Source organism: Diabrotica undecimpunctata, chromosome 5 (genome assembly GCF_040954645.1).
Source record: "Diabrotica undecimpunctata isolate CICGRU chromosome 5, icDiaUnde3, whole genome shotgun sequence".
In the NCBI taxonomy this organism is placed as follows: domain Eukaryota; kingdom Metazoa; phylum Arthropoda; class Insecta; order Coleoptera; family Chrysomelidae; genus Diabrotica; species Diabrotica undecimpunctata.
In genome coordinates this window covers 26,610,011-26,637,907 of record NC_092807.1, presented here as the reverse complement: position 1 = coordinate 26,637,907, position 27,897 = coordinate 26,610,011, and the positions used below count along the sequence as shown (strand labels likewise).

The 27,897-nt window shown below is 31.0% G+C and overlaps 1 protein-coding gene across 4 annotated transcripts in view; it reads right to left on the bottom strand.

Annotated features, from left to right (window-relative positions):
• Positions 1-27,897, bottom strand: part of LOC140441207 (G-protein coupled receptor dmsr-1) — a 553,187-nt gene that overhangs the window by 168,841 nt on the left and 356,449 nt on the right. For 3 of the 4 annotated variants that reach the window (XM_072531781.1, XM_072531783.1, XM_072531780.1), the window contains one exon: positions 15,418-15,585. The exons of the other annotated variant lie outside the window; for it this stretch is intronic. In XM_072531781.1, coding sequence (XP_072387882.1) covers positions 15,418-15,539 — 122 coding nt within the window. In that variant the 5' untranslated portion in view covers positions 15,540-15,585. The remainder of the gene's footprint in view (positions 1-15,417; positions 15,586-27,897) is intronic. 4 annotated transcript variants of the gene reach the window in all.

Sequence of the window (27,897 nt, the reverse complement as noted above, 5' to 3'; positions counted from 1 at the left end):
TTCTTCTGTCTACGATTTTTAAGCTGCGACTGATATACATGCTCCAAATGTTCGTGGCCATATCGCATATTTAACCTCTTCTTCAGTTGTTCGAAATCATCGGTCTCCTCTACGGCTATGGTCTGAAGCACATCTAAGGCATCTCCTCGAAGAGCGATAGTCAGGTTCACAGCCTTTTCTTTTTCAGACCATCCATTTGCTCTTGCGGCTGATTCGAACTGTTTCATGTAGTTGTTCCCTGATGATTTTCCGTCGAAAGTTGGGACTTTAACATGAATAGAACCTCCACTTCCTTCAAATTTCGGCCGTGTCTCCAACTTAAATTTCGTCTGGTCTTCTTTTATCTCCACTGTAATTGGATTGTTTCCTCTCTCTGCTGTCCCTGTTTCCTCCATCTTCTTTTCCATTTCTTTCCATATCTTTTCTTCGAAGGCTAACATATCGGCAGCAACTTGGTTTTTTAATGAAGATATTCTATCGTCCAGGGCAGACATCTCAGAAGTGACTTTAGAGATTTCCGAAGAGATGTTAGCAGAGACTTTGCTTTCCAGCGAAGAAATCTCGTTAGAAACTTTGTCTTCCAACGAAGCGATGTCGCCGGAAACTTTGGCTACATCACCAGAAACTTTGGCTACATCACCAGAAACTTTGGCTACATCAGAAGAAACTTTCGAAATATCGTCAGAAACTTTGTTCTCTAATGATGCGATGTCACCAGAAATTTTCGAAATCGACGAGAGGACAGCATCATGTTTGTCTTCAAATATCTAAGTCTCTGGATCTAGTCCTTCTTCTAGCAAAGCGTTCTTTAGTCGTTGGACTAACTCAGCCTTTTTTCCGGTAGAAGCTAATTCTCTGTCTTCAAGATGTCTTCTTAAATTAGTCACTGTCAGCTCATAAATCGTAGCCATTTTCACAATTTATTTTATATTCACTTGTATTATTATTATAAGTCTAATTTATGTTCGATCTCACTCTGACACCATTTGTTGTGAATTTATTAAAAGGTTCAATATTTATAACACTTACGGATTTAATTTATTTCTTTATTTATATTAACTTATCTGACAATAATTTATTATATCCGTACGTAACAAATTCGCGAGCGCGGGTGTTGAGAATTAACTGTCCTTCCATATAAAAATGTTTTATTTTTATACATAAATCGCCGTTATCTCGAAAAGTCCAAATCATTCTTGAGTAGACGGCGAAACGGTAAAGGCAAACTGGATTTCCCTCGCATCGGTTCGACCTTTTTCTGAAAGGTCGTTCAGGTAAATAGATGCCTCTCGTAAACTCTACAACATATTAGAATAAAAACATGTTACAGGTTAAAACTATGACTCATATTTTTACGTAACAATAGCCTTTAGCACTGCATAGAGCTAAAGATAGCAAGTCATAAAGTAGGTTGGGAGACGAGATTAATAAATATCGCTTGGAGTCTACTCCTCTGTCACACTTGGATCCCCAAAGATTTGAAAATAAGATAAGAACTTGAAGCCAGTGATAATGATAATTTGATAGTGCATGAGCTACTATTGAGCTATTGATACAAATATTTGAGGCACCTATGGATTCCTCAATCTCTTCCATCCTACTTAACTTTGTACTGGATGATTTAGTGTCTCACTGTTTGAGTCTTTTGGATTTCCAAATCCCTTTTATTAAGCGGTATGTAGATGACCTATTACTAGCCTTACCTCCAGATAAAATTCAGACCACCTTGAGTTTGATTCTCATTTACAGTTAACTGTTGAACTAGAGGACCCCACCACTAATAGTATTCCCTTCATAGACATGCGTAATATCAGAATGGGAGACAATACTTTAATCACAAGTTGGTATAAGAAACCAATGGCCTCCAATAGGTTTCTCAACTACCACTCCTGTCATCCTTTTAAATATAAATTAAACCTTATTAAAACTTTAAGCTGTAGGCTGGTTAGGCTGACACATCAGATCAATCTAAGGGAAATCCTTCTACTGCTCAGAAACATATTGATTGAGAATTCCTACCCATCTTCATTTATTAATAAATACCTATATTCGCAGAGTTATGGTTCCTAATTTAAATGACACCTAATGGTGACCAACTCAGAGAAATATCAAACAATACTATCAATAACACTGTTCTGCCTACTACTGTACTTGGAACTCCAACTACCCATTACTCCTCTTTACCCTATTTTCCTCATGTTACTGAAAAAACTTATTAAACTGTATAAACACAATAACGTTCCTGTTAAAATTTTCTAAAACCAAAACACCCTTATCCCTTTTGAAACAAGTTAATGTCATCTATCACATACCTTGTGCTGAGTGTGACTCGTGCTACATCGGTCAGACAGGGAGTATCCAAGCATACTTTTGCTCTTGCTTAGCATGCTATTAATACAAATCACAAAGTGAACTTAAACGAAATTAAGATTCTTGTCAACGAACGCAATCTCGGGAAAAGACAGTTTTTGGAAATGTGTTCGATACTGAAACACCCCAACGCTCTAAATAAGAAAACGGACATTAGCAACCTGAGCCAAATTTATCATGCATTAATATTGCAGAACTAGGCTTTAACAGTTCTTTACTTTAATATGGTCTCCTATGGTGTGTTTTTGTATACATTTTCACTTTTAAATAAACTCAAATAAATTTTTTTTTATTTGTTACTTAAATCTTGATTGCTAATCAATTAATAATTTATTGATGCATTTTACATGTAATGTTATAAAATATATAAAATAATTTTTTTTTTGATGAAATAGTTTAATAAATTTTTTAAAATTAATTTGATTCATGAAATCAGTCAGTTTTAAAATATTATGAGCATTGGACTGTTGGAAGTTGAATTTAATCTGTACCTGTGGCTGGTTAACCAGCTACAATAAAGTCACTTGTATTATGATATGGAAGGATCGACCTCACTTGTTTGTTTTTCTCCGAGCCATTCTTTGAAAGTGAAATGGTGTTTCCAAGCATCTGTTGCTTTCTTTTTAATGGTTCGTACAGACAGGGACTTCTTCTTTCTATATCATATCTTTAAATTTACCGCTCCAATGCATTAGCGGTTGGTAATTCGTCTTGTTGTTGTCATGTTTGGACTTTAAGTACACTGTTTCTCACGAGATGGTACGTTTACTATAAAATAGGTCCCATTTGCCGAGTGTTTCCAAGTGTAGAAGCTCTTTATGGTAATTTTCATTACATTTTTTACAAGAAACTTTTGCAATCTTTTTAATAATGTTACCTAAATTTAAAATTAAACTATATTAATATTCTATTGTTGGAAGGGTGATCTTTTGATCTTGTTAGTTTCGTTACATAAGCTTTTTACATAATTTTGTTACATTACTTGTCATTAACATTAACATTAACATGTGGTTATTATACAGTACATGTATAATAACCACATGTTTCTTTTGCTGTTCTAAGTTCGTGTTAAATTGTAAACTGTACTTAGTTTCAATTGATTGTTAATACAACTTAACTATTCAATGGTCTAATGACTCAAGCTTTTTTTATAGTTTTGACTGCTACATGTCTTTTTGAGGTAACACGTTTGTATTAACCTCTCTATGGATGTTTGGTTTTTTCATATTATTCTTTCTAAATAAACTATGATGCTTTCTCACTAGAGACCGAAACGTCTTTGAATAAATAGATAAAGTAGCTACCTTCTTTGTCTTTTTTTCTTCATCTTTTGACCGAAAAACCCACCACTCTTCGAGCGATCCTTGATTATATATATACAGGGTATAGTAAAAAAATATAATGTTAGGTCAGGAGTGCATCACATCATACTTTATATTTACTTGGATTATATGTAAAAAGTTTAATAAATTACGAATGTAATAACTGACTGTACAATGATAATTGATTGGATTGGACGGACTAGTTTATATATAAATCTCGACAAATCCCAGCGTATTATTTTTTAAAATAAGGACAAACAATTTTATTCCACAAGAGGTTTCCACACACACTGTACACTAAACCGTCCGAAATGTTAAGTATCATGACAGTTCTCACAGAAGTTACAAATATTCATAAAACCCACCACGTTTTCATGCATAAAAGAAATCTGGTTAGTGTAATTAACTAAGTTTTTAATGAATTTATGAAGTAAAAAAGCATGTTCATTTGAAATGTAAAAGGTTTTACTCTTTTTCCGAGAGGTTTTCAGTCTAAGCTCATTAACATGAATACGCTAAAATAAAATTTAAAAATTAATATTATGATAAAAATACGAAAATTTAAACCTTTGATATTTTGAGTTACATTAAGTATATCTCAAATAATCTAAACTAAAAGTAACACAAATGATGCAAAAATATTATCATAGAATAAACTATTTTAAGATTTACATTAAAAGAGTAAACGATTGTATTTTTACTATTTAAATGGGAATAAGCCACAATTAAAGGTTAAAGTACGTTTATTGACGTTTCAATTTCCACTTCGGAAATCGTTCTCAAAATACAAACATTAGTAAATTATAAACAAATTTTGTTTTTTGGTTACTTGATGAAATATTCTTCTAATAATTTAATTTTATCTGACTCATTTATAGCGACAATTCAGACAAACATTATACATTTTAAAGTAGACGACTTTATTTGTAAGATAGTTCATTCGATTACATGAAATCAACTTTAACTTGAGAATATCCGTCAGAAAAAATCATAGCATGTAATTCGTCTTTAAAAAGACAAACACATGCCGTGATGACAGTAAAAATCTCCTGTTAGTGATTCCGTAGTAAATTATCAGGGAAAAACCAGGAAAAAAAAACCTCATAATACTATCCCGACATGGTAAGTATTTGGTCGTGCATTTAGTTTACTTTCAATAAACACCAAATTCTGATTTTATGTTTGTTATTTAAAAAACATAAATGATGTATCCTCTATATGTTACCGACTTACTAATACTGGTATTTTCCTTTTAATAACTTGCTTTTTTAATATGGGTAACCAGATCCTACTACATTCTGCCGAGGAATTTTCCACACAATCTATCTCATTTAGCATAATTAGAGCCGCTTCTTTGATTTTTCTCTTTTTACCATCCGTTTCTTTTAGGACTATATTTGAATCATTCCAATGAACCCTATGTTCATTATCCCATGCGTGTTTACATATTTGAGATCTATCAAATTCTCTATTTTTGATATAAGATTGATGTTCACTTATTCTAACATTTATTTGTCTTAATGTTTCACATAAATAAAACTGATCGCATTCACAAGGTATTTTATAAATGCAATTCTTTGTCCTTTCTTGTTCATTGTTAGGTTTGGTTTTAGACAAAATACATCTCAATGTGTTTGTTGTTTTGAATGTTGTTGAAATGTTGAATTTATTTCCTATCCTTTTAAGTTTTTCTGATAATCCTTTTAAGTATGGTATTGTTATTTTCTTTCTATTATATCTCGTGTATGCTGTAGGATCTCGTTCTAAGTTGTTCTGTTCTATTCGGTCGATTGTTATAAATTCCTTATTTATAAACGATAAAGGATAATCATTTTTTAATAAAACACATGTTAACAAATGTTTTTCCTCCAAGAACGAATTTTCGTTATAACAAGTAACTTTGGCTCTATCGTATAATGATTTAATGATTCCCTTTTTAATATTAATATTGTGATTTGATTATTTGAAATTTAAATATCTGTTGGTATGTGTTGGCTTTCTATACATCTGAGTCTCATACCCAGTATCGTTTTTACAGATTAAAACATCCAGGAAAGGTAGTGTGTTATTATATCCCCTTTTCATGGTAAATGTTATTGTCTCTTCATTATCGTTTATATCATTCAGGAATGTGTCCAACTCTGATCCATGAGGCCATATCGAAAATACATCATCTACATATCTCCACCATACTGTGGGTTGTAAATTTTGTTTAGAAATAATATTTGTTTCAAAATCTTCCATAAATATATCGGCTAATAATGGAGATGAACTAGAGCCCATTGCTGGGCCAAAATTTTGTTTATAGAAATCATTATTTAGTTGAAAATATGTATTATCAGTACATAATGTTAATAACTCCATTAAAGCTGATATGTTTATTCTTGTTCTAGTTGCCAATGTATCATCACTCTTTAATTTTGTCTTGACTATATTTAAAGTCTTATCTAATGGCACATGCGTAAATAAACTATTTATGTCAAAACTTACTAAAGTATTATTTGAATTAAATTCAATATTGGATAATTTATTTAAAAACGGACCTTATACAAAATACACTAATCTACACTTACCTACCAAAACAAAATAGTAATGTTGCAATGGGCTAGAGAAATGGTGCATCATGGTCCTCGAATAACGTGATGTTCTTTAATCAGTCAAACATTAGCTTGGTATCTGATTCACGAAGAATACTGGTTTGGAGTGCCCCAGGACGACAAGCGCGACTAGAAACAGCCCAACCGCGTGTCCCATTTGAAGGTGGCAGTATTATGGTTTGGGGTGGTATTATGAGTACACAAACGCCACTGCTGGTTCTGGAAAGAAGAGCCACTGGTGCTGTGTACCTCGAGGAAGTTTTAAATTTTGTCGTACGTAATGGAAGAAATCCAAATTATCAGTTTTATTAAAAATTATTTTTTTCTATACTAATTTATTTTTAAATGTAAGTTGTACATTGTAAGTTTTTCACTCCAAGAGAATAAATAATTTTTTTGCATAAGGGAAAGTAGCCTAATTTCGGATACCATTTACAATTAGTGTCATATTTTTCACCTAATAACACATTTTAAACTTTTATCTACTCAAGAGTACTTGCAGAGTAATATAGAAACTAATTTTATTATCATAGACAATTTATTGAAAATCTTTTTTACAAAAAATATTGTTCAATAAAATTAGTGCTTTTGTATGTCAAAAATTTTAGGGCTCCTAATTTCGGATACCCTATCCGAAATTAAGACACCATTTTGTTCATCATAAGAATAGTTACACATCTTGACAAAAGTCGCAAATATAGGTTTTCTTCTTATCAGCATTGGCGCACATCTCATGACACCACTTGAAGCACTTTATACACCTTATCCACTTCTCACCGTGTGTATCTTCGGAATATAAACTGTCACAAAACATACATTCTGTGTCTCCATCTTCATCGTCTACATCCATATCAGAATCATCATCCAAAATAAGGTCATCACCAGGATGTGAAGTGTCACTACTACTCGATTCAATTTTTTTCTTTTGCTTTTTTTGGCGTGGAGTTTTTTTTCTGTTGACTTGATTTAATTCGTTGCTTATTTTTGGTTTCTTTTCTTTCAAAGACTTTTTTCTTTCTTGTTCGGCTACACTTCGTTCAAGTTCATCTTTATAAGGTGTACTAGTTATTATCCAACTAGAACCTTTTCGAGGATTTTTTTGTTTGCTTGTTTGTGAGGTATAACTGCAAGAAGGCAGTGGACTAACATCCTCAGCTCTTATCATAGTTGCCGTAGTTTCAGTTGCATTTCCATTGGATGATTTATTTGTTAAGTTATGTTTTGGAGGTGTTCTTTCGATAATGCTTTGTGGTTCTGGTCTTGACTGACCTCTTGTTGGTAATACTTCCCCATGATTTTGATTTATGGGTGGTGGTGTTCTTTCTCTTTGTCTCTCCATTATAAAATCGTGATCAGAAAAGTTATTTTTATTAAAAGGATATATTCCAGATTTGCGAAAACCATTCGCGGAAATTTCTGCAGTAGCACTTTTCAAATATGCCGGGCACATAAGCTTACAAATTTGATACGAGTTTATGGTGCGTCCAGGATTTTGCCTTAACCACATCTCAATTTGTTGCGAATAATATGTTTTAAATGGTGACATAAAAGACAAATCTAGAGGTTGTAGTTTGTGTGAACTGTGCGGCGGGATACACAAAATTGTAACGAAATTTGCACGTCCTGCTTCTATCACATCTATATTTCTTGTGTGGCTGTAGTGACCATCAAGAATAAGCAGCACTGGGTCTTTACGGGATGGTTTCACGTGAGCTACGAAATGCTGTAGCCATTGGGAAAAAATGTGCTGCTGAATCCAACCTGATGGATGGCAAGCTGCAATAGAGCCAGGCGGCGATCCATCTAATAATTCCACTTTCATGTTCTTTCTTGGAAACACGAATAATGGAGGGACAAACCCACCAGCAGCATTCATACAAAATACAACAGTAACTAATGCGCCTCTTTCAGTCGCGGTAACAGATCCAACCTGTTTTTTTCCTTTTAATGTTATAACACGAGTATTCTTGGACTGAACCGTTGTTATGCCGCTTTCATCAACGTTATAAACTCTTGCGGGGTTGAAGTTAACTTTTTCCATTGACGTTTCTAAAAGATCATAGAATCTGCTGACATTTTCTGGGGTAAATCCCTTAATTCGGGCTTTCGAGATTCCTTGTGGTTTTCTAAGGGACAAAACTGCGTTTCGCCTCATAAATCCCCTTAACCATTTTTTACCGGCAGATTCGGCATGGGCAAATGGATGACGAAGACCATTTCGTAAAGCTATTTGATATGCAAGTCTCTTGATATCAGCGGTCCCAATTCCGTAAAATCGCCGGTCCATTTCTAGGCAATACGAGACTAAATCTGCTTCCATTTCTGCAGAAAGTACTGGTCTTCTTCCAATTTTAACAGCAACCAACTGCTCCGGAGTTTTATTTTCTTGCTTAACATAATCTTCCAGAGTTGATTTCGGAACAGCAAATAACTTCTAGGCTTTAAGATACCCCATTTCCTTTCCCCTGACGGCACGGATAGCACGTATCATTCGGTCTGGATCCCATTGTTTATGTTTTTTACTTGTTTTTGGCATTTTCTTCTGAAAAGAAACAAAAGTTTTTATGCTAACATGATCATCAATTTAAGGTTCCTAATTTCGGATATCCGAAATTATGGGACTTGTACTATCCGAAATTAGGAATTTTTTATTTTTAAGGTTAGGGCTCTCTAATTTATATGTGATTAAAATCTGCTTTAAATTAGTAGCAAAATCAAATAAAACAGGTTTCTAGCTTACCCCTGCCAAAAGATCAAACTTCAAACAGGAATAAAAACACGAAAAAATAGGCTTTGAAATACGACCGAAAAAAAACTGCACAATAACGTTTGGTGGTTTCGGCACTGCCATCTAACGGGGAGCAGCTCTACTACCTAAACAATTTAAGATAATGTTCTCTGTGTTATTCAGCGTGACATACGTATAGGTTTCTGTTCGCAAATAAAGAAACTTTTTTAGATACACCGCTATCCGAAATTAAGACACTATCCGAAATTAGGCTACTTTCCTTTATCGTTTATCTGTTTTTGAGATTTATTTAGTATTGTTGAAAATCAAAAAAAAAAATTATGTTTAACTATTCAGAAGAGTTTATATATAAAAATCAATAAAAAGATGAAATATTCCAAACTTTTGGACATATGTATATATATATATATATATATATATATATATATATATATATATATATATATATATATATATATATATATATAAACTAAGGAACACTCGAAGAGTGGTGGGTTTTTCGGTCAAAGTGGAGAAATAAAAGACAAAGAAGGTGGCTACTTCATCTATTTATTAAAAACGTTTCGCTTTCTATTCAGAAAGCATCATCAGTTCATCTAAAAAGAACAATATGAAAAACCAAACATCCATAGAAAAGTTATAACATGTGTGTTACCTTAAAAAGACATGTACCAGTCAATGATATTAAATGTGTGAAAAAGCTTACGACAATGGACATTTAGAGATCAAGTTGTATAAACAATTAATTGAAACTAGGTACAGTTTACAAATTAACAAACTTAGCACAGCAAAAGAACATGAAGAACATCTTATGATTTTTCTCTACATATCAATTTTAATGTTTTTTACTTAAGTTTTTTACAATAATTTTTTATATACATGTATGATAGTGCATCTTATGATCTTTCTAGTTCTCTATATATCAATTTTAATGTTTTTTACTTAAGTTTTTTACAATAATTTTTTATATACATGTATGATAATGCATCTTATGATCTTTCTAGTTATCTACATAGAAAGTTTATAAATGCAGTATATGATAGCCAGCGCCAAGGTCAACGGCAAACGCCAGCGCCAACGCCAACGTGAAGTTTATAAATCAGCCCAAATACTTCTAATGTCACTGAGGATATGTGCTACTATCCATATTATTAAGCAAAATTAAAGATTTTTGTACATTTTTAGAAGTTAATTTTCATTTTCAAATGACATATTTTTGAAGCTATTTTCTGTAGTAATGGGATTGTATATCGCCATAACTCCCATTCTTGGTCAATGGAAAATACGCATTGGTTAAGGAGAACTGGTTTGGTGTCGGTTATTTATTAGATGTTTAATATGTCCTTTTTTTTAGGAATATTTAAATCGTCGTGAAGAATAAGATGGTTAATGGTTAAGAATATTTAAATGATGTTATCGTATAAAAACAAGATGACGCATCCCCACGTAACAGTGGTATTTTAATCAATTACTTTAGTGCCATATTTTCAAACATATGAATTGGAACTGACGGATTTAAAGGCCCCTAAAATCGCCTGTCTCCTTGGATTTTTCTGTATGGGGTATTATCAAAGAACTTACATAAGTAGACGATTTACCCTGATAACGTTAGAGATTATACATTTGGCATGTACAGGTGTAGCATTTTGATTTCCCTTCGTATGTATTAAAACACCGAACAATATTCTCAATCTTTTTGCGTCGCTGAGATTGATAATATAAACATTTCTGGTCTGTATATAAAAACACTAATTGCTTTCTTTTGATGTTGATTCCGCTTAATATTGCGCGTCAAAATAAATATCTGCTTAAGTTGGTGAGAAAGTATTGCGGGGAAGATTATGAAATCATTCGACGATGGACCGCGGAAGCAGTCAGTTATGGTTTGAGTCCGGTTTTTTCTTCAAACACTTTTTTATGCTTGTTATTCGTTTTTGTCATTTGAGAGGTATACGTGGTTTTAAGAAGGAATTAAGTGGCCGATTTTTGAAGATTGCAGTTTGTTGACATCCAGGATAATCCGAAGCCGGAATCAGTGTTCAAATTTCCAAGATTTGTCCATTTTTATGTTCCATGGTCACCCCAGACTATTTGCAGTTTGTGTAAGGACACAGTTGTGTGTTGTTTGTAGTGTTTTTGATTCAATTCCAATCCCAAAATTTTTCTTAAAGGAAATATACCAGCCAGTGCTAAAATGTAATTTTTATTACAATTAATCAAAGTAAAAATTAACAATTTTTCATTAATAAAAAAAATTTGCTTTCATAACAAACATTGAAAAAGCTTTCATAGTTTTATGGATTAGCTAATTGTGATATTAGTCTTATTTTAAATAAAGTTAACAATAATTAAAATTTATATTTCAAAAAGGTTTGATATTTCAAAAAAAGCGAAAAATGTACTTTTGAGCCAGTTGCCGAAATACTAAAATCGAAATCTGGATATGAATGGAAAACACAACCACCTGTACCTACAAGGCGCAGGGCTCATAATATAGTAAATTGTCGTGAAGGTTTACAAAATAATAGGTGAGTATACATTTTGAAAATAAACAAACATTTTGATAAATTTGCAATTTGTTTTAGCATGGCTCTTACTTCAATAAAAGAAGCATTCCAACGCTATATAAATGAGAATATGCTAGCTGACATATGCACGCACACAAATCGACAAGGAGAACTATATACTGAAAAATTTAATGAAAATCATCATGGTGATCAAATGATTTGGAAAAATGTTACAATTACTGAATTATACGCTTTCATTGCAATACTTATAGCCAGTGGAAGAAATCACGGAGGAAAACTTTACTTGGCGGAAATGTAGGCCGAAAATGAACTATTCAAACAAACATTTTTTACTGCTGTAATGTCTCGAAATAGATTCAAGATGATCTACAAACACATAAGATTTGATGACCGCTCCACAACAACAAATAAAATAATAGAAACAAAAGATAAACTACAAGCAATTCGCAATACATATGATCAATTTGTAAAAAATTGCATTGATAATTTTTCGACTGTTCTAACAACCATTCAAATTTCGTCATTTTGTGTCATGTGGAACAATTTCACCCAATCATGTCAACATTAGACTGATAATTGCATTCAGTGCAATTTTCAATCCCTATGACAATACGATCGAGTTTGACAACTTCATCCAAATAAATTTCAAAATGTCACGTTTTGAAAAGAACACCACAACAAGATTATAAATATTATGCGTGGTAATAGATCTTCTATAGTAGAGAACAGCAACGAATCTAATGTTAACTTAAATTTTAATAATTGTCCTTTTACTAACTGTACTTTTAATAAATAAATGTTTCGTTATGTTGAGTTATGATTTTTTTTTTTCGAAAAATTATCCGCCGAATATCCCTCGGACATTGATGAATGCCTCATAATTTCATGACAAATTTCTCAAGCTCGTTGCTTGGTAACAGCACTCAGCCTTCGGCTTCGTGCTACCAAGGAACGATCTTTCGATTGTCATGAAATTATCTCGTCTGTTATCAATGTCCTAGGGATATTACTACTGATAATTATTCACCTGATGAAAATATCACAGTCGACGAGAGGTCAGCTACATTCAGAGGAAAATGTCCATTTCGAGTTTATATAAAAAGTAAACCTGGTCGATATGGAATAAAAATTTGGGTTGATTCGGACTTTGATACTGCTTATATTTTGAACACTCAGATATACACTTTAATGATAGAAAAACAACGAGAAGTGAATCAAGGTTTTAGGGTAGTTTTAGATATGCTTAGACCCTATTTTGTATCGGGGCATGGAGTTACTACAGACAATGACAATGTTTTCACCTCGATTCTCCTAGCCAAAGAACTGCTAAGACATTAACTTACAATTATGGGAACTCTAAGTTTTAACAAAAAAGAGATTCCTGCCGAATTTGCTCCAAACTCTGCGCGCGAAGAAAGTTCCTCTATTTTTGGATTTTATAATGATCTCACATTAGTGTTCTATGTACCTACAAAAAAAAAGCAGTTATTATTTTATCGACACAGTTTCACAGCAACGAAATATCCTCTGATGAAAAAGCAAAAAGTAAACCTGAAATTATTTTACACTATAATAAAACCAATTACATACTAACAGTAATCGCATAAAAATAGAACGGGGGGTTAGACAAGGAGACCCAATGTCACCTAAACTTTTTAATACGGTGCTAGAACATGCTTTTAAGAATTTGGATTGGATGACAAAGGGAATAAAAATAGATGGAGAATATCTAAATAACTTACGTTTCTCCTATGATATACTTATAATAGCTGAAGATCTAGGTATGGCAAGAGAGATGGTACAGGAACTCGTTGTGGCTACAGAAAGTGTAGGTTTAAATATAAATATCTCGAAAACAAAAATCATGACCAATTTGGTACCCAACCAGAACATCAGTATTGGTGGAAAAGAAATAGAACTCGTAGATAGATATAAATACCTGGGACATGAAATTATGATTGGCAGGGATAACCAGACTCATAAACTGAAGAGAAGAATCGGCCTTGGGTGGGCAGCATTTGGAAAACTGAGAGAAACTTTTAAAAGTGAGCTGCCCACATGCCTAAAGAGAAAGGTATTTGATCAGTGCGTCCTCCCAGTCTTGACGTACGGAGCAGAAACACTTACCTTAATAAAAGCAGCAGCTACCAAACTGAGAGTCACGCAGAGAAGAATGGAGCGGTCCATGTTAGGAATAACTCTGCGAGACAGAATAACCAACGAAGACATCAGGAGAAGAACCGGAGTGACTGACATCATCGAGAAGATAGCCAGACTAAAATGGAGATGGGCAGGACACATAGCCAGAATGACAGATGGGCGATGGACAAAGAGGTTATTGGAATGGAGGCCAAGGGAAGACAAGAGAAGCGTCGGTCGACCACCTACAAGATGGACTGACGATTTAAGAAGACTCAATAAAAACTGGATGAGAGCGGCGCAAGATAGACGGGGTTGGAAACATGAGGAAGAGGCCTATGTTCAGCAGTGGACTCTTGAGGCTCGATGATGATGATAATAAAACCAAAGGGTCCGTTGACACCGGAGATAAAATGACCAGAGAATATACATGTGTTCGTTCAAGTAGGAGATGGCCATTTAGGATTTTTATGGAAATTATTGATATGGCTGCACTCAATGCCTATATTATATTCACTAAAAAGTTTCCCGATTGAAAAAGTAATGACCGAAGTAGGCGAAGGATTATTTAACAAAACTTGGCACAATAACTTGCACTCTATATGTAGAAAACCTATTTGCAACATATATCGAAAGAAAGTAAAAAATGTGTATGCCCTGACTGTAAAAATAATGAATTTAAAGATTTTAGTTAAAGGTAAAAATAAAAACTAAAAATAAATACTAGTGCTTCATTGTATAACTTCCCAAACAATAATGTATAATTTAAATGAATTATTAAAGTATTTTAGTGGGGTACCATAGCTACCCCACATGGCCTGAAGCATAAGTTTTTGTAACATGGGTCCGGAAAGATTAAACGGCGCGGTGTATAATTCAAATAGTTTAGGAACCTTCTTGTGTTTGTTGCCCAGGAAATCTATGTAAGTAATTTTTTGGTTTCTTTCTTTGTAGTTACCCCTTCCAGTCCCTCCTTTATTCACTTACTTACGAACCAGCTCTCCAACAGAAACAAGAGTGGCCATTCGCAAACGTTTCGGTTTGTTTGCCCACCCTATCTTCAGCTCAGTAATTGCTCAGTCCCCACTTTGAACCCCCTATAAGTGATACCCAATGTGGTAGGCAAATTTTATCGTTACACAGGTCAACGACTTAGACCATTTGACGCTTGTCTTGGAGCAGAAGGTCATTTTGAACACTTGCCATAACATTAATTCACATTTGGAATGTTATTGAATATTTTTAAAAAGAAACATTAAATTGAAAATTTAGCGTAGATACTTATTTAAATTAATACTCTCATTGTGGTACACCGTTCAATTTTTGGGATAAAAACCCTTTCATCTTGACCTATCCTTTATCCCCGATCCTTTTTAATTTTTTTCATCGTAATGACGTCACACCGTTCGTGATGATGTCATAGATCTCATGTATATATCAATTGATAGTATTGGAGGCCCAATTGACATTTCTAAATTTTAAAATAAAAATATTCAATATTCCTGAATGACAGACTGCTAAAAACATTATGGAACACACTGTAGTGTAAAAACGTTTTTAACAAACATTAGTTATGAGCAGCTCGTTCGGCAAAGTTGAATCATATTTTTTAATTTAATATGATTGTAAGACACTCAGTATGTTTTTCTTTGAGGTTTTATTTAATTATCCACTCTTTTTATACTTTTTTAATTCTAACTACCAAAACTTACCTGTTTTTTCTCTGTGCTATAATAAATTCCAGGTCCTCGTCTGATAAATTAAAAATAAGAGAAGCGGGGAAAAATTTTAAGAGAGTTATACGCAACGATGTGAAGTTGTATCGCACAAGCATTTTAATCCCCCAAATACAAGTGGATTAGGAGGCTGGCCATTTTTTACTGAAAAGAAAAAAGAATAAAAAGATAAAACCCATTATCTTGTCTGTAAGAAAGTATTATATAGGTGTTTTCTCAACATTGCAATTCTTAAATATATATTAGAGTATAGTGTAAAACAAAAATTTTCATCAGAGAAATTTGATGTATATAATTTTCCAAACAATGGCCTAGAGCAGAGTTTCTTAATCTTTTTGATAAATGGAATCCCTTTTTAGTAGTCACTTTTATGGTGGAACCCCTGGTTTGTCCCAGTCTCTCTCTTCGATCCAATCCTGTCCCCCAAAGGGAGTGTAGTGGTTGACGTAATGTCGTCTATTGTCCGTCTCCAAAGATCTTTGTCTCTGATCATTTCTTTAACTGATGCATAGTGTCTTTGCAAAAATAGGAAAAGAAGAAATATATGTACCCACCATAGGAAAATACAGCTTGCATGAAACAACGAACGAAAATGGTCACTTCCTAATTGATTTCGCGAAAGAAAGAAATATGATCATTATGAGCACGTACTTCCAACACAAAAGAATACACCAAGGAACGTGGAGATCACCGGATGGGAAAACCATAAACCAAATTGATCATGTGCTTGTCGAAAAAGATATGCAAAAATGTATAAAAAACATAAGAACATACAGAGGTCCAGATGCAGATTCAGATCACTTTATAGTTGGAATACAAATGAAACAACTTATTCCAGTGCTTAGAAATCAGCGGAAGAAAAGGTATAAAGCAACTAAACCTGTGAGACTACTGACAGAAGAGGAACAAAATAAATATGAAAGAATAGTCAGTAGAGGATTAGATAATATTGCAGAAAGTGGGGATATTGAACAAACATGGATGCAAATAAAAGTATGTATGACCAAAGCAGCTCAGGCCAGTAATAGAAATATAAAACACGAATACAAAGAATGGTTCGACGATGAATGTAAAATGGAACTAGATGAACGAAATAAATTACAAATAAAAATGATGCAAGAAAAAACAACAGAAATAGAGAGAAAATACAATGAACAAAGGAAAGGAGCCAAAAGAATAATAAGATCTAAGAAAAGAAAATACAATGAAGATAAATTAAAATGTATAGAACAGAGCTATAAAAATAGAGAAATTAGAAACTTATATCAAGGGGTGAAAAATGTGAAAAAGGGGTACCAAGGAAAACCTGTACAGTACAAAAACAAAAGTAGAAGAAATTTAGTAAGTGACGAAGAAATATTGAGCAGATGGAAAGAATACTTTGAAGAACTTTTAAATGAAATTCCCACAACACAATATAAAGAGGAAGAAGAAGTGAAGGAAAATGTCGATAAAGAACGAATAGAGGAAAGACCGCCTAACGAAAAAGAAATAAAAGAAATAATAGAGAAACTAAAGAATAATAAGAGCCCAGGAAGAGATGAAGTAACAGCTGAAATGTTTAAATATGGAGGACCAGTACTAATTAAGCATTTGGAAAAGTTGCTAAAAGACATATGGGAACAAGAAAAATTACCGAAGAAATGGACCGAAGCGACACTGTACCCTTTTCACAAAAAAGGCGACAAAAGTTTATGCCACAATTACAGGGGAATAGCCCTACTAAATGTTGCATATAAAATACTTGCAGTATATATAAAAGATAAGCTATCTCAAAATATAGATAATGACAGAGGGGAATATCAATGTGGATTCAGAAGAGGGCGCAGCACAGTGGATCAAATTTTCCTACTGCGCGAAATACAAGCAGAAAGCTACGAATATGGGAAACCTACAATGGCCCTATTCATCAACTTTAAACAAGCGTTCGATAGGATAAAACGCAAAGAAATATACAAAGCACTACGTGAAATGGGAATTAGTGAAAAACTGATAAGAATGGTAAAAGTGACACTCCGAAAAACAGAGAATAGGGTAAAATAAATGGCGAAGAAACAGATAAGTTTGAGATCAGTGAGGGGGTGCGACAAGGAGACCCACTGTCATCGCTGTTGTTCAGTATCGTTCTTAAAGTTACCATCAGAGAAGCTGGAATCAACAGGTCAGGACATACATATCAAAGAAAACACCAATGCTTAGCATTCGCTGACGACATTGTACTGGTAGCCAGAAGTAAGCAAGAATTAAAAGAAATAATAAAAAGATTAGAAATGAAAGCGAGAAAGAAAGGGATGTACATAAATGAAGAAAAGACCAAATATATGGAATGGACAGAAAGAGATTACCTACAAGAACAATATCTGACAGTAATAACAGATGAAAAATCATATAAATTTGAAGAAGTAGAAATATTCCAGTATTTAGGAGCGACATTCACGAGAAGACCAAATATGAAGGAAGAAATCCAAGCGAGAATTATGGCCGGTAACCGTTGTATTTTTGCACTAAACAATTTATTAAGAAGCAAAAACATATCTAGAAGATGGCTAAGATAAGAATATATAAGACAGTAATAAGACCTATTGTATTATATGCCAGTGAAACATGGACAATGAACAAATCCGAGCAAGTCTTGCTGCAAGTCTGGGAAAGAAAAGTCCTCAGGAAAATATTTGGAGGTAAATTATGGAATGGTATATGGATAAAAAGACCAAATATGGAATTAGAGGAGATGTATGGAGAACCGAATATCGTAGGGATTATAAAGTCACAAAGACTGAGATGGTTGGGACACATCCAAAGGATGGAAAACACGAGACTGCCAAAAATAATGCTAATGGGAGGAATAGGAGGGACCAGGTGGAAGAAGGATGTTGAAAAAGACATAGAAAAACTTAAAATACCAAACTGGAAAAATAAAGCAACAGAAAAGAATGGAAAAGAATAGTAACTCAAGCCATGGGCCTTCTAGGCCTGGAGAGATAAATTATATATATATATATATATATATATATATATATATATATATATATATATATATATATATATATATATATATTGTTATGATGTGTTTTTTGTTTGAATGATGAGCAATGAGTATTTTTAATAATATAGGGTTTTTATCGCGGTTCTCAAAGAATTAGTTTGTAAGTACTTTTTTAAATTATCTTTATTATAACTATTATGGAACACACATATATATCTAACCTAGCCAATGTAAATTTAAAATAAACTATCTTTAAATTGATACTCTTATAAAACTAATTAAATTCTATAGACAATGTAAAATTTAAACAAACTATCTTCAAAATTGAAATTGTTATGACATTAACTAAATTATATTAACAAAATGTTGTACCTTTCTTTCACTGAATGCCTAAATGAACTGTTTTCCACTATATATATTCTAATCACCACTGAATGTCTTCGTACTTCAGTTATCCTTGTTTTTTGTGAAATTACTTTTTCCAATTATCAGCTTCTACCAATTTAAGATATAGTTTTCTTCACCAGCATTTATACACCACCAACCAAACCAGCAAACAGCATTTATATTTATTCTTCTTTTCAATATACCAATATCCACTTATTATAAGTTGATTTATACTAATCTCCAACCATAATATAATTTAATTTCTTCCAATATACCTTTTTTAATCTTCAATAATTATTTGTGTATAATTATAAATGTGCATTAAATTATATGCATAATTTTTAATCTTCATTTAACTCACTATATTAAACAATTGGACTATCTCCAACTAACTTTCATATTTCTTATAAAACTGCTTGACTGATTTACTAAAACTGTGAACAATTGACTTCACTAATTAATTGTGTCTATCTTCTACTAACTTTCATAATAAACTGCTTGACTTCTAACTAAAAACTGCCATCTTGAATCCAAATCACGGGTATTTATATCTTTTCAATCTTCCAGAACCATCTGGTAAGAATTCATGTTCCAATTTGTTCTATCACTTCTATATAGATGTTCTCGAAAAAAATATCTGTTCGATCCACCGCCATAATCATTATTTCGAGAATGTTCGACTGTAAACAATGGTCACACTCTGCACTCTGAAGAATTCGTTAATGTTCCATTGATAATTTTGTTGACATTTAGGCTTTTCAGATCAGAATAAACATTTAAATCATCAAATATATATAAATTAAACACCTCAAACCAACATTATTATTATAACCCCACTTATATTCGTATTATGATTAATTTCTATCTGTCAATCCACTGTATAGTTGGTTGCCTAAGCACATGGCTCACTTAAATCTATTTACAACATTAAAATTACTAAAATACAACTTTTTACAATTATTATATGCTAATTTATTAAAAATGCCCTCACATAAATATATTTTTATTAAATTCTCTAGTATATAACTTATTTAAAATAATCAAATACTTTTTTATATCTAATATTATGTAGTATATAACTTATAAATTATTTTCTATAAACCCCAATCGTCACAATACCCCAAAAATAATATTTAAAATAAATAATTTACTTATTATTTTTTTAAATATTAATTTTCTCATACCTTATTAAATTTAATAAATCAATTTTTTTTTTATTTAAAATGTGTTAAATACATCCCTGTTCGCTGTCTATATCAAAGCAGAGAACAACGGAGCACAGTTCGGCTATTCTATGGTCAAACTGTCATGTCAAATGGGGCAATGGATGCGATATCAGAGAATAAAATATAACCTTAATTAAAATATAATCGATATGGTGTTCTGTTTGTTTATAGACAAAATCTAGGAATTATTTCCATTCAAAATAACTTTCATCAATATAAATTGGTAAGTTTTTTTTTTACTTTATTATATTAGAAAGACATTTTTATAGCAATTATAGTATCAATTTTGTGTCTAACCCCAAATTATGATTTTTAGGGTACAAATTAATTTCCATATATACAAAATTCAACAAGTATGATGTCAAATTGATTCAAAATAATGAAATCTACCATCTACCATTTAACAAATCAAGTCTATTGAATAAAATGGATATATCAGTAAGTTATTAGTGTTATTATATTTGTGTTAAAGGTATAGAAAATGTTATTCAATCTCTTCATGATATTGAAAAATGTCGTTGATATGAAATATGCCTCTTAGTCTGTTCTCTGCATCTATTAACACATAACTATTTAGTCCATTCTGATTTTCAATTGTATATGGACCTTCAAACATTGGTTGTAATTTCTTACAACGGTTTTCTTTAACATTACTTTTTCTAAGTGAACGAATTAACACTAGGTCTCCTTTTTGAAATGTGATTGGTTTTTTTATATTTCGATTTTGTCTTCTGATATATTTTTCAGCTTTCCTCCTAATTCGGATATTTACTTTCTGCATTACTTGTTCTAACATATCCTGATTATATTCACTAATCCACTTTCTGTTTCCTATATGGCCAAACATTAAATATTCTGGTACTTCTTCTGTATTCAAATTATGTGTATTATTTAAAAAATACTCTACTTGTGGTATATGTTGCTGCCAAGTTTCATGTTGGTTTTGGCACAGTATCCTTAAATATTTTATAACTTCTTTAATATATCTTTCTGCAGGATTTGCCTGAGGATGTCTGATACTTGTAAAATGAATGTTGATTCCCTTTTTCTCACAAAATGTCCGAAATTTTTGGTTGTTAAAATATGTAGCATTATCTATTATGCAATTTCTAAATGGTCCTATTTCTTCGAAAAATTGATTAATATATAATTTTAATGTTTTAACATTTGTTCTAGAGCAGGGATATAGTTTAATAAATTTTGTATATAAATCAACTATCACTAGTATATGCTTTTTTCCTGTTGGACTGAGAACTAAATTTGAAATAAAATCCATGGAAACTGTATTTAGTTTTTCATATACAACATTAGATTTATATGTGTTCTGGTTTTTGAAATTCTTTTCTTTGTTTAGTTGACATATTGGGCATTGGGTAGTAATTTCTTTTGCTATACTTATGTCATTCTTTGCAAAATAATTGTCCCTAAATAGCATCCATAGCTTTCTTGAACCAATATGCATATAATTGTTATGTAAATTTTTCAATATTTTCTTTGCTAAAGTTCTAGTTATTACATATACTTCTATGCCATTTATTATTTTATAATATACTCCATCTTTCCTAAGGACTTTTTGTTTTTCACTCAAATTGATCTGATCTCTTATAATTTCTTCTTTAGAATATAATCCAGTACTTTCTACTAATTGATTTAATCCAATTTTTATTGTTCGCTGCCCTTTTTGTGATGTATTTTCTAACCTTGATAAAGCATCTGCCACTATATTGGATTTTCCAGAAATGTATTTGATTTCAAAGCAGTATTCACTAAGTATTAGACTCCACCGATGTATTCTACTGTTTCCATATTTGTTATTTAATATAGACGTTAAAGCTTGGTGATCTGTTTCTATTGTAAATTCATTACCCAACAAATAAAATCTTAATTTTGTGACACAGTGTATTATACTTGCTAGTTCTAATTCTGAAACTGAGTAACCCTTTTCATGTGGCTTTGTAATTCTTGAAATGAATTGTATTGGGTATTCGACCCCATCATGTATTTGTAATAATACCCCTGATAATCTCTCTATTGATGCATCTGTTCTTAATATGAATGGCTGTGTGTAGTCAGGATAGTATATTTTCAAATTTGACAGAAAAATGTTTTTAATCTCTTGGAATGCTAGTTCTCTTCTCTGATCCCATCTCCATTTTACACCTTTTCTCAGTAGTTCAAGTAATGGAATTTCTTTTATACTTAGATCTGGTATCATCCTTTTATAATAATTAATTATTCCAATAAATCCTCTTAAAGTTCTTAAATTGTGTGGTGTTTTATATTCCTGAATGACTTGTGTCCGTTCTGGATCCATTTCGATTCCCTTAGTGTTAAGTTTATAACCTAGATATATTACTTCTTTTTGAAAAAATGTACATTTTTCTTGATTTATTTTTAGTCCAACTTTGTCTAATCTATTTATTATAATTTTTAGGTGTTTCTCATGATCTTCAGCCGTTTTAGAAAAAATTAAGATATCATCAATGTAGTGAATTACAAAATGTTCATATTGATCCAAAATATCATGAAGACATCTACATAGAGCACTGCAAGATGATTGAAGTCCAAATGGTACTACTTTGAATTGATATACTACTCCATCTATCTGAAATCCTGTATACTGTCTACTTTTTCTTTCTAGAGGTATTAACCAGAAACTATGCTGTAAATCGATTTTAGTGAAAAATGACATTCCTGTAATTCTTCCTAATATTCCATCTATACTCATTGGTGCTTCAAATTGCTTTTCAGTAATCTTGTTAATATTCCTTGCATCCATACATAACCTGATTTCACCTGATCTTTTTCGTACTACTACTATGGGGTTAATAAAACGTGTGTCTGCCTTCTCAATGATCCCATCTTCTAACATATTATTAATTGTTTTGTTTACTTCTTCTCTGTATTTATATGGTATTGGGTATGATTTTGTTTTAAAATCTTTTTTTTCTTTAACTTTTATGCTATGGATATAATTTTGTGCAATTCTATTTTCTTTATTGACAAGTCCCTTGTGTTGCTGCAATATGGAAATGACTATTGATTTATATTCTTCAGGGCAATTTAAAACTTTCATCATATCTTCTTCTTTACAAATCACATTATTCTTCAATATGTACTCATTATTCCTTGCTTCCAATTTTACGCACTCCGCCTCGTAGGCATCCATCTGCTTAAAATTTCCATTCCTTAAATATTCACTACAATAATTATTCTTTACATTCTTCTGGGACATTTCCCTATCATCAAAATACATTTCTTCTTCATAAACATCATTATTTTCTTTTAATAATATCCTATCAACTCTTATTCCTTCTTCTACCTCATCTTTCTGCATAAATTTAATTATTTGCCCTTCCAAAGTTACCATTTTTTCTTCAAAATCTATCTTTACTTTCTTCTTTTCCAATTCATCATTTCCCATTAATATATCAACACATAAATCCTTGACAATAAATCCTTGCAATTTTAAAATTGGCTAGTTTATCAATTTCACCCAACTTCTTATTATTTGCACCAACAATTTTAATTTTTGGAATCTTTATTATATCTGATAATTTTAATGTATTAAAAATAAAATTCTCCGAGACTAAAGTACTTTCTGAACCAGTATCTATCATAATCTTAATCATTTTATTTTTGGCCAAAGCATTTATATAAATTAAATTAATAGATTCAATAATTTTCTCTTCTTCTAAAGAAATAAATTCAGAAGGTTTTTCATAATAGCAATGGCCTAACTTGTAATTCAGAAAGTTTACTGCACAAAATTTTGATTATTAGAATTGTCAGATTGTATCTGACCACTTGGATCTGATGTCCTATGTCTTTCCCTACTATGACTTCTACTCACATTTTCCTGCCTTGTACTATTTTGTTCCCTGTCTTCGCAGCTTCTATTCCTTCGAACACAATTTACCTGTCTGTTATAGTTAGGTCGCTCTGTATTTCTTCTATTATTAAAATCTTGTCTATTATTATTAGTACTGTCATTAAAATGTTGTCTATTATAATTAGTATTATTATTAAAATTTTGTCTATTATAACTAGTATTATTATTAAAGTTCTGTCCTCTCATTGTCTATCCTTTTCTTGTAGTCATTCCGTATACTTTTTATTTCATTTGCTACTTTTTTCTCTGCAGCTTCAAGTTTTTTCTCCATTTGTTTTACAATTTTATTATTATTATCTTCTATTTTCTTTTCTAATTTTCTATAATTCTCTTCCAATTTCTGTTCCATTTTTTTCATGTCTTCTTTGACTTCTTTTGAATTCTCTTCCATTTTTTGTTCTATTTTTTTCATGTCTTCTTTGACTTCTTTTGAATTCTCTTCCATTTTTTTCGTATTCTCTTCTATTGTCTTGTTCATCTGCATCATTAATGACATCAAAGCTGCCATATTGACATTTTCCTCTCTTTCTGGATTCATTTCTGCAGTATCTTGTGGAACTTGAACTAAACTCTTCTCTTGTATAGGTTGTGTTTCTACTTCCACATCTTCTTCATTCTTTTTGCTTCTTGTACCTTTCTTTCCTTGAGACATTTTGAGACTTTCAAATATAATTAAAAATAAAATCTATAATTTTTTCTTTCTACTGATAATTAATTTAATTATATGAGAGCACTTATCTTCCCAAACTAATTCTTTTAAATAGAGAGCCACCGCGTTGGGTGCCAAATTGTTATGATGTGTTTTTTGTTTGAATGATGAGCAATGAGTATTTTTAATAATATAGGGTTTTTATCGCGGTTCTCAAAGAATTAGTTTGTAAGTACTTTTTTAAATTATCTTTATTATAACTATTATGGAACACACATATATATCTAACCTAGCCAATGTAAATTTAAAATAAACTATCTTTAAATTGATACTCTTATAAAACTAATTAAATTCTATAGACAATGTAAAATTTAAACAAACTATCTTCAAAATTGAAATTGTTATGACATTAACTAAATTATATTAACAAAATGTTGTACCTTTCTTTCACTAAATGCCTAAATGAACTGTTTTCCACTATATATATTCTAATCACCACTGAATGTCTTCGTACTTCAGTTATCCTTGTTTTTTGTGAAATTACTTTTTCCAATTATCAGCTTCTACCAATTTAAGATATAGTTTTCTTCACCAGCATTTATACACCACCAACCAAACCAGCAAACAGCATTTATATTTATTCTTCTTTTCAATATACCAATATCCACTTATTATAAGTTGATTTATACTAATCTCCAACCATAATATAATTTAATTTCTTCCAATATACCTTTTTTAATCTTCAATAATTATTTGTGTATAATTATAAATGTGCATTAAATTATATGCATAATTTTTAATCTTCATTTAACTCACTATATTAAACAATTGGACTATCTCCAACTAACTTTCATATTTCTTATAAAACTGCTTGACTGATTTACTAAAACTGTGAACAATTGACTTCACTAATTAATTGTGTCTATCTTCTACTAACTTTCATAATAAACTGCTTGACTTCTAACTAAAAACTGCCATCTTGAATCCAAATCACGGGTATTTATATCTTTTCAATCTTCCAGAACCATCTGGTAAGAATTCATGTTCCAATTTGTTCTATCACTTCTATATAGATGTTCTCGAAAAAAATATCTGTTCGATCCACCGCCATAATCATTATTTCGAGAATGTTCGACTGTAAACAATGGTCACACTCTGCACTCTGAAGAATTCGTTAATGTTCCATTGATAATTTTGTTGACATTTAGGCTTTTCAGATCAGAATAAACATTTAAATCATCAAATATATATAAATTAAACACCTCAAACCAACATTATTATTATAACCCCACTTATATTCGTATTATGATTAATTTCTATCTGTCAATCCACTGTATAGTTGGTTGCCTAAGCACATGGCTCACTTAAATCTATTTACAACATTAAAATTACTAAAATACAACTTTTTACAATTATTATATGCTAATTTATTAAAAATGCCCTCACATAAATATATTTTTATTAAATTCTCTAGTATATAACTTATTTAAAATAATCAAATACTTTTTTATATCTAATATTATGTAGTATATAACTTATAAATTATTTTCTATAAACCCCAATCGTCACAATATATATATATATATATATATATATATATATATATATATATATAGAAAAGGAGTACGACCGTCAATCCAAAATAAACTAAGGTACACTCGAAGAGTGGTGGGTTTTTCGGTCAAAGTGGAGAAATAAAAGACAAAGAAGGTGGCTACTTCATCTATTTATTGAAGACGTTTCGCTTTCTGCCCAGAAAGCATCATCAGTTCATCTGAAAAGAACAATATAAAACCAAACATCCATAGAGAAGTTACAATAAAAGTGTGTTACCTTACAAAGACATGTAGCAGTCAATGATCTTAAAAATATGAAATGCTTACGAAACTGGACATTTAGAGTTTAAGTTGTATAAAACAATTCATTGAAACTAGGTATAGTTTGCAATTTAACAAAATTAGCACAGCAAAAGAACATGTGATAAACATACATGTACTTTTGCTGTGCTAATTTTGTTAAATTGCAAACTATACCTAGTTTCAATTAATTGTTTTATACAACTTTAACTTTAAATATCCAGTTTCGTAAGCTTTTTCATATTTTTAACATCATTGACTGCTTCATGTCTTTGTAAGGTAACACACTTTTATTGTAACTTCTCTATGGATGTTTGGTTTCATATTGTTCTTTTTAGATGAACTGATGATGCTTTCTGAGCAGAAAGCGAAACGTCTTCAATAAATAGATGAAGTAGCCACCTTCTTTGTCTTTTATTTCTCCACTTTGACCGAAAAACCCACCACTCTTCGAGTGTACCTTAGTTTATATATATATAAACTAAAATATATATATATATATATATATATATATATATATATATATATATATATAAGAAAAAAGAAGTACTTGTGACTCGTTTGGAACAAATATATAACTGTTTTGAATTGGTTAGAGTCAATAAAAGGGCTATTGGTTAACTATTTTTTTTAATCTCGAGCTTTCAACTGTGTTTACAATTATTATCAAGAGCTAAAAAAGACAAAATATCTTACAAGGTTGAACTAAAAAGAAAAAACAATTTTTTGTTAACTTACCAAATAAAAAATAGTTTAGTAAGTAAAAATTACTGCTAATACATTTTCAAAATAATTAATATAAAAATGTTTTAATCTAACAAATGTTTCTCTGAAAATTTTTATAATTTTGAAAACATTTTTTTAATACAAAAATTGTGATTTTTGAATTCATTTATTAGTGAAAGTAATAAATTTAAAAGGACTTTTTAAAAGTCTAAAAAGTTTAAAAGTGAAAAGATCAGAAATTCAAAATCTAAGCAAAATTTATAATTATATTCTTTCTTTATGATTTATATATAAAACTTTTAAAATGTCATATTTAATTCTCCATATATCTGTTACATTTTTTCAGACATCTGTCAACGGTGAATAAATCTTCTTTTTTTTGTTACTAAACAAAAAAGAATGTTTAAATGAAATTTTACTTTTGGCAACATAATTGTCAAAAATAAAAATTTTATCTTGGCATTTATGACATTAGGGCTTATTTGTAATTGGTTGCTATTTTAACTTATTTATAAATTCAATTATTTTTGTATTAAAAAGATGTTTTCAAAATTATAAAAATTTTCAGAGAAACATTTGTTAGATTAAAACATTTTTATATTAATTATTTTGAAAATGTATTAGCAGTAATTTTTACTTACTAAACTAATTTTTATTTGGTAAGTTAACAAAAAATTGTTTTTTCTTTTTAGTTCAACCTTGTAAGATATTTTGTCTTTTTTAGCTCTTGATAA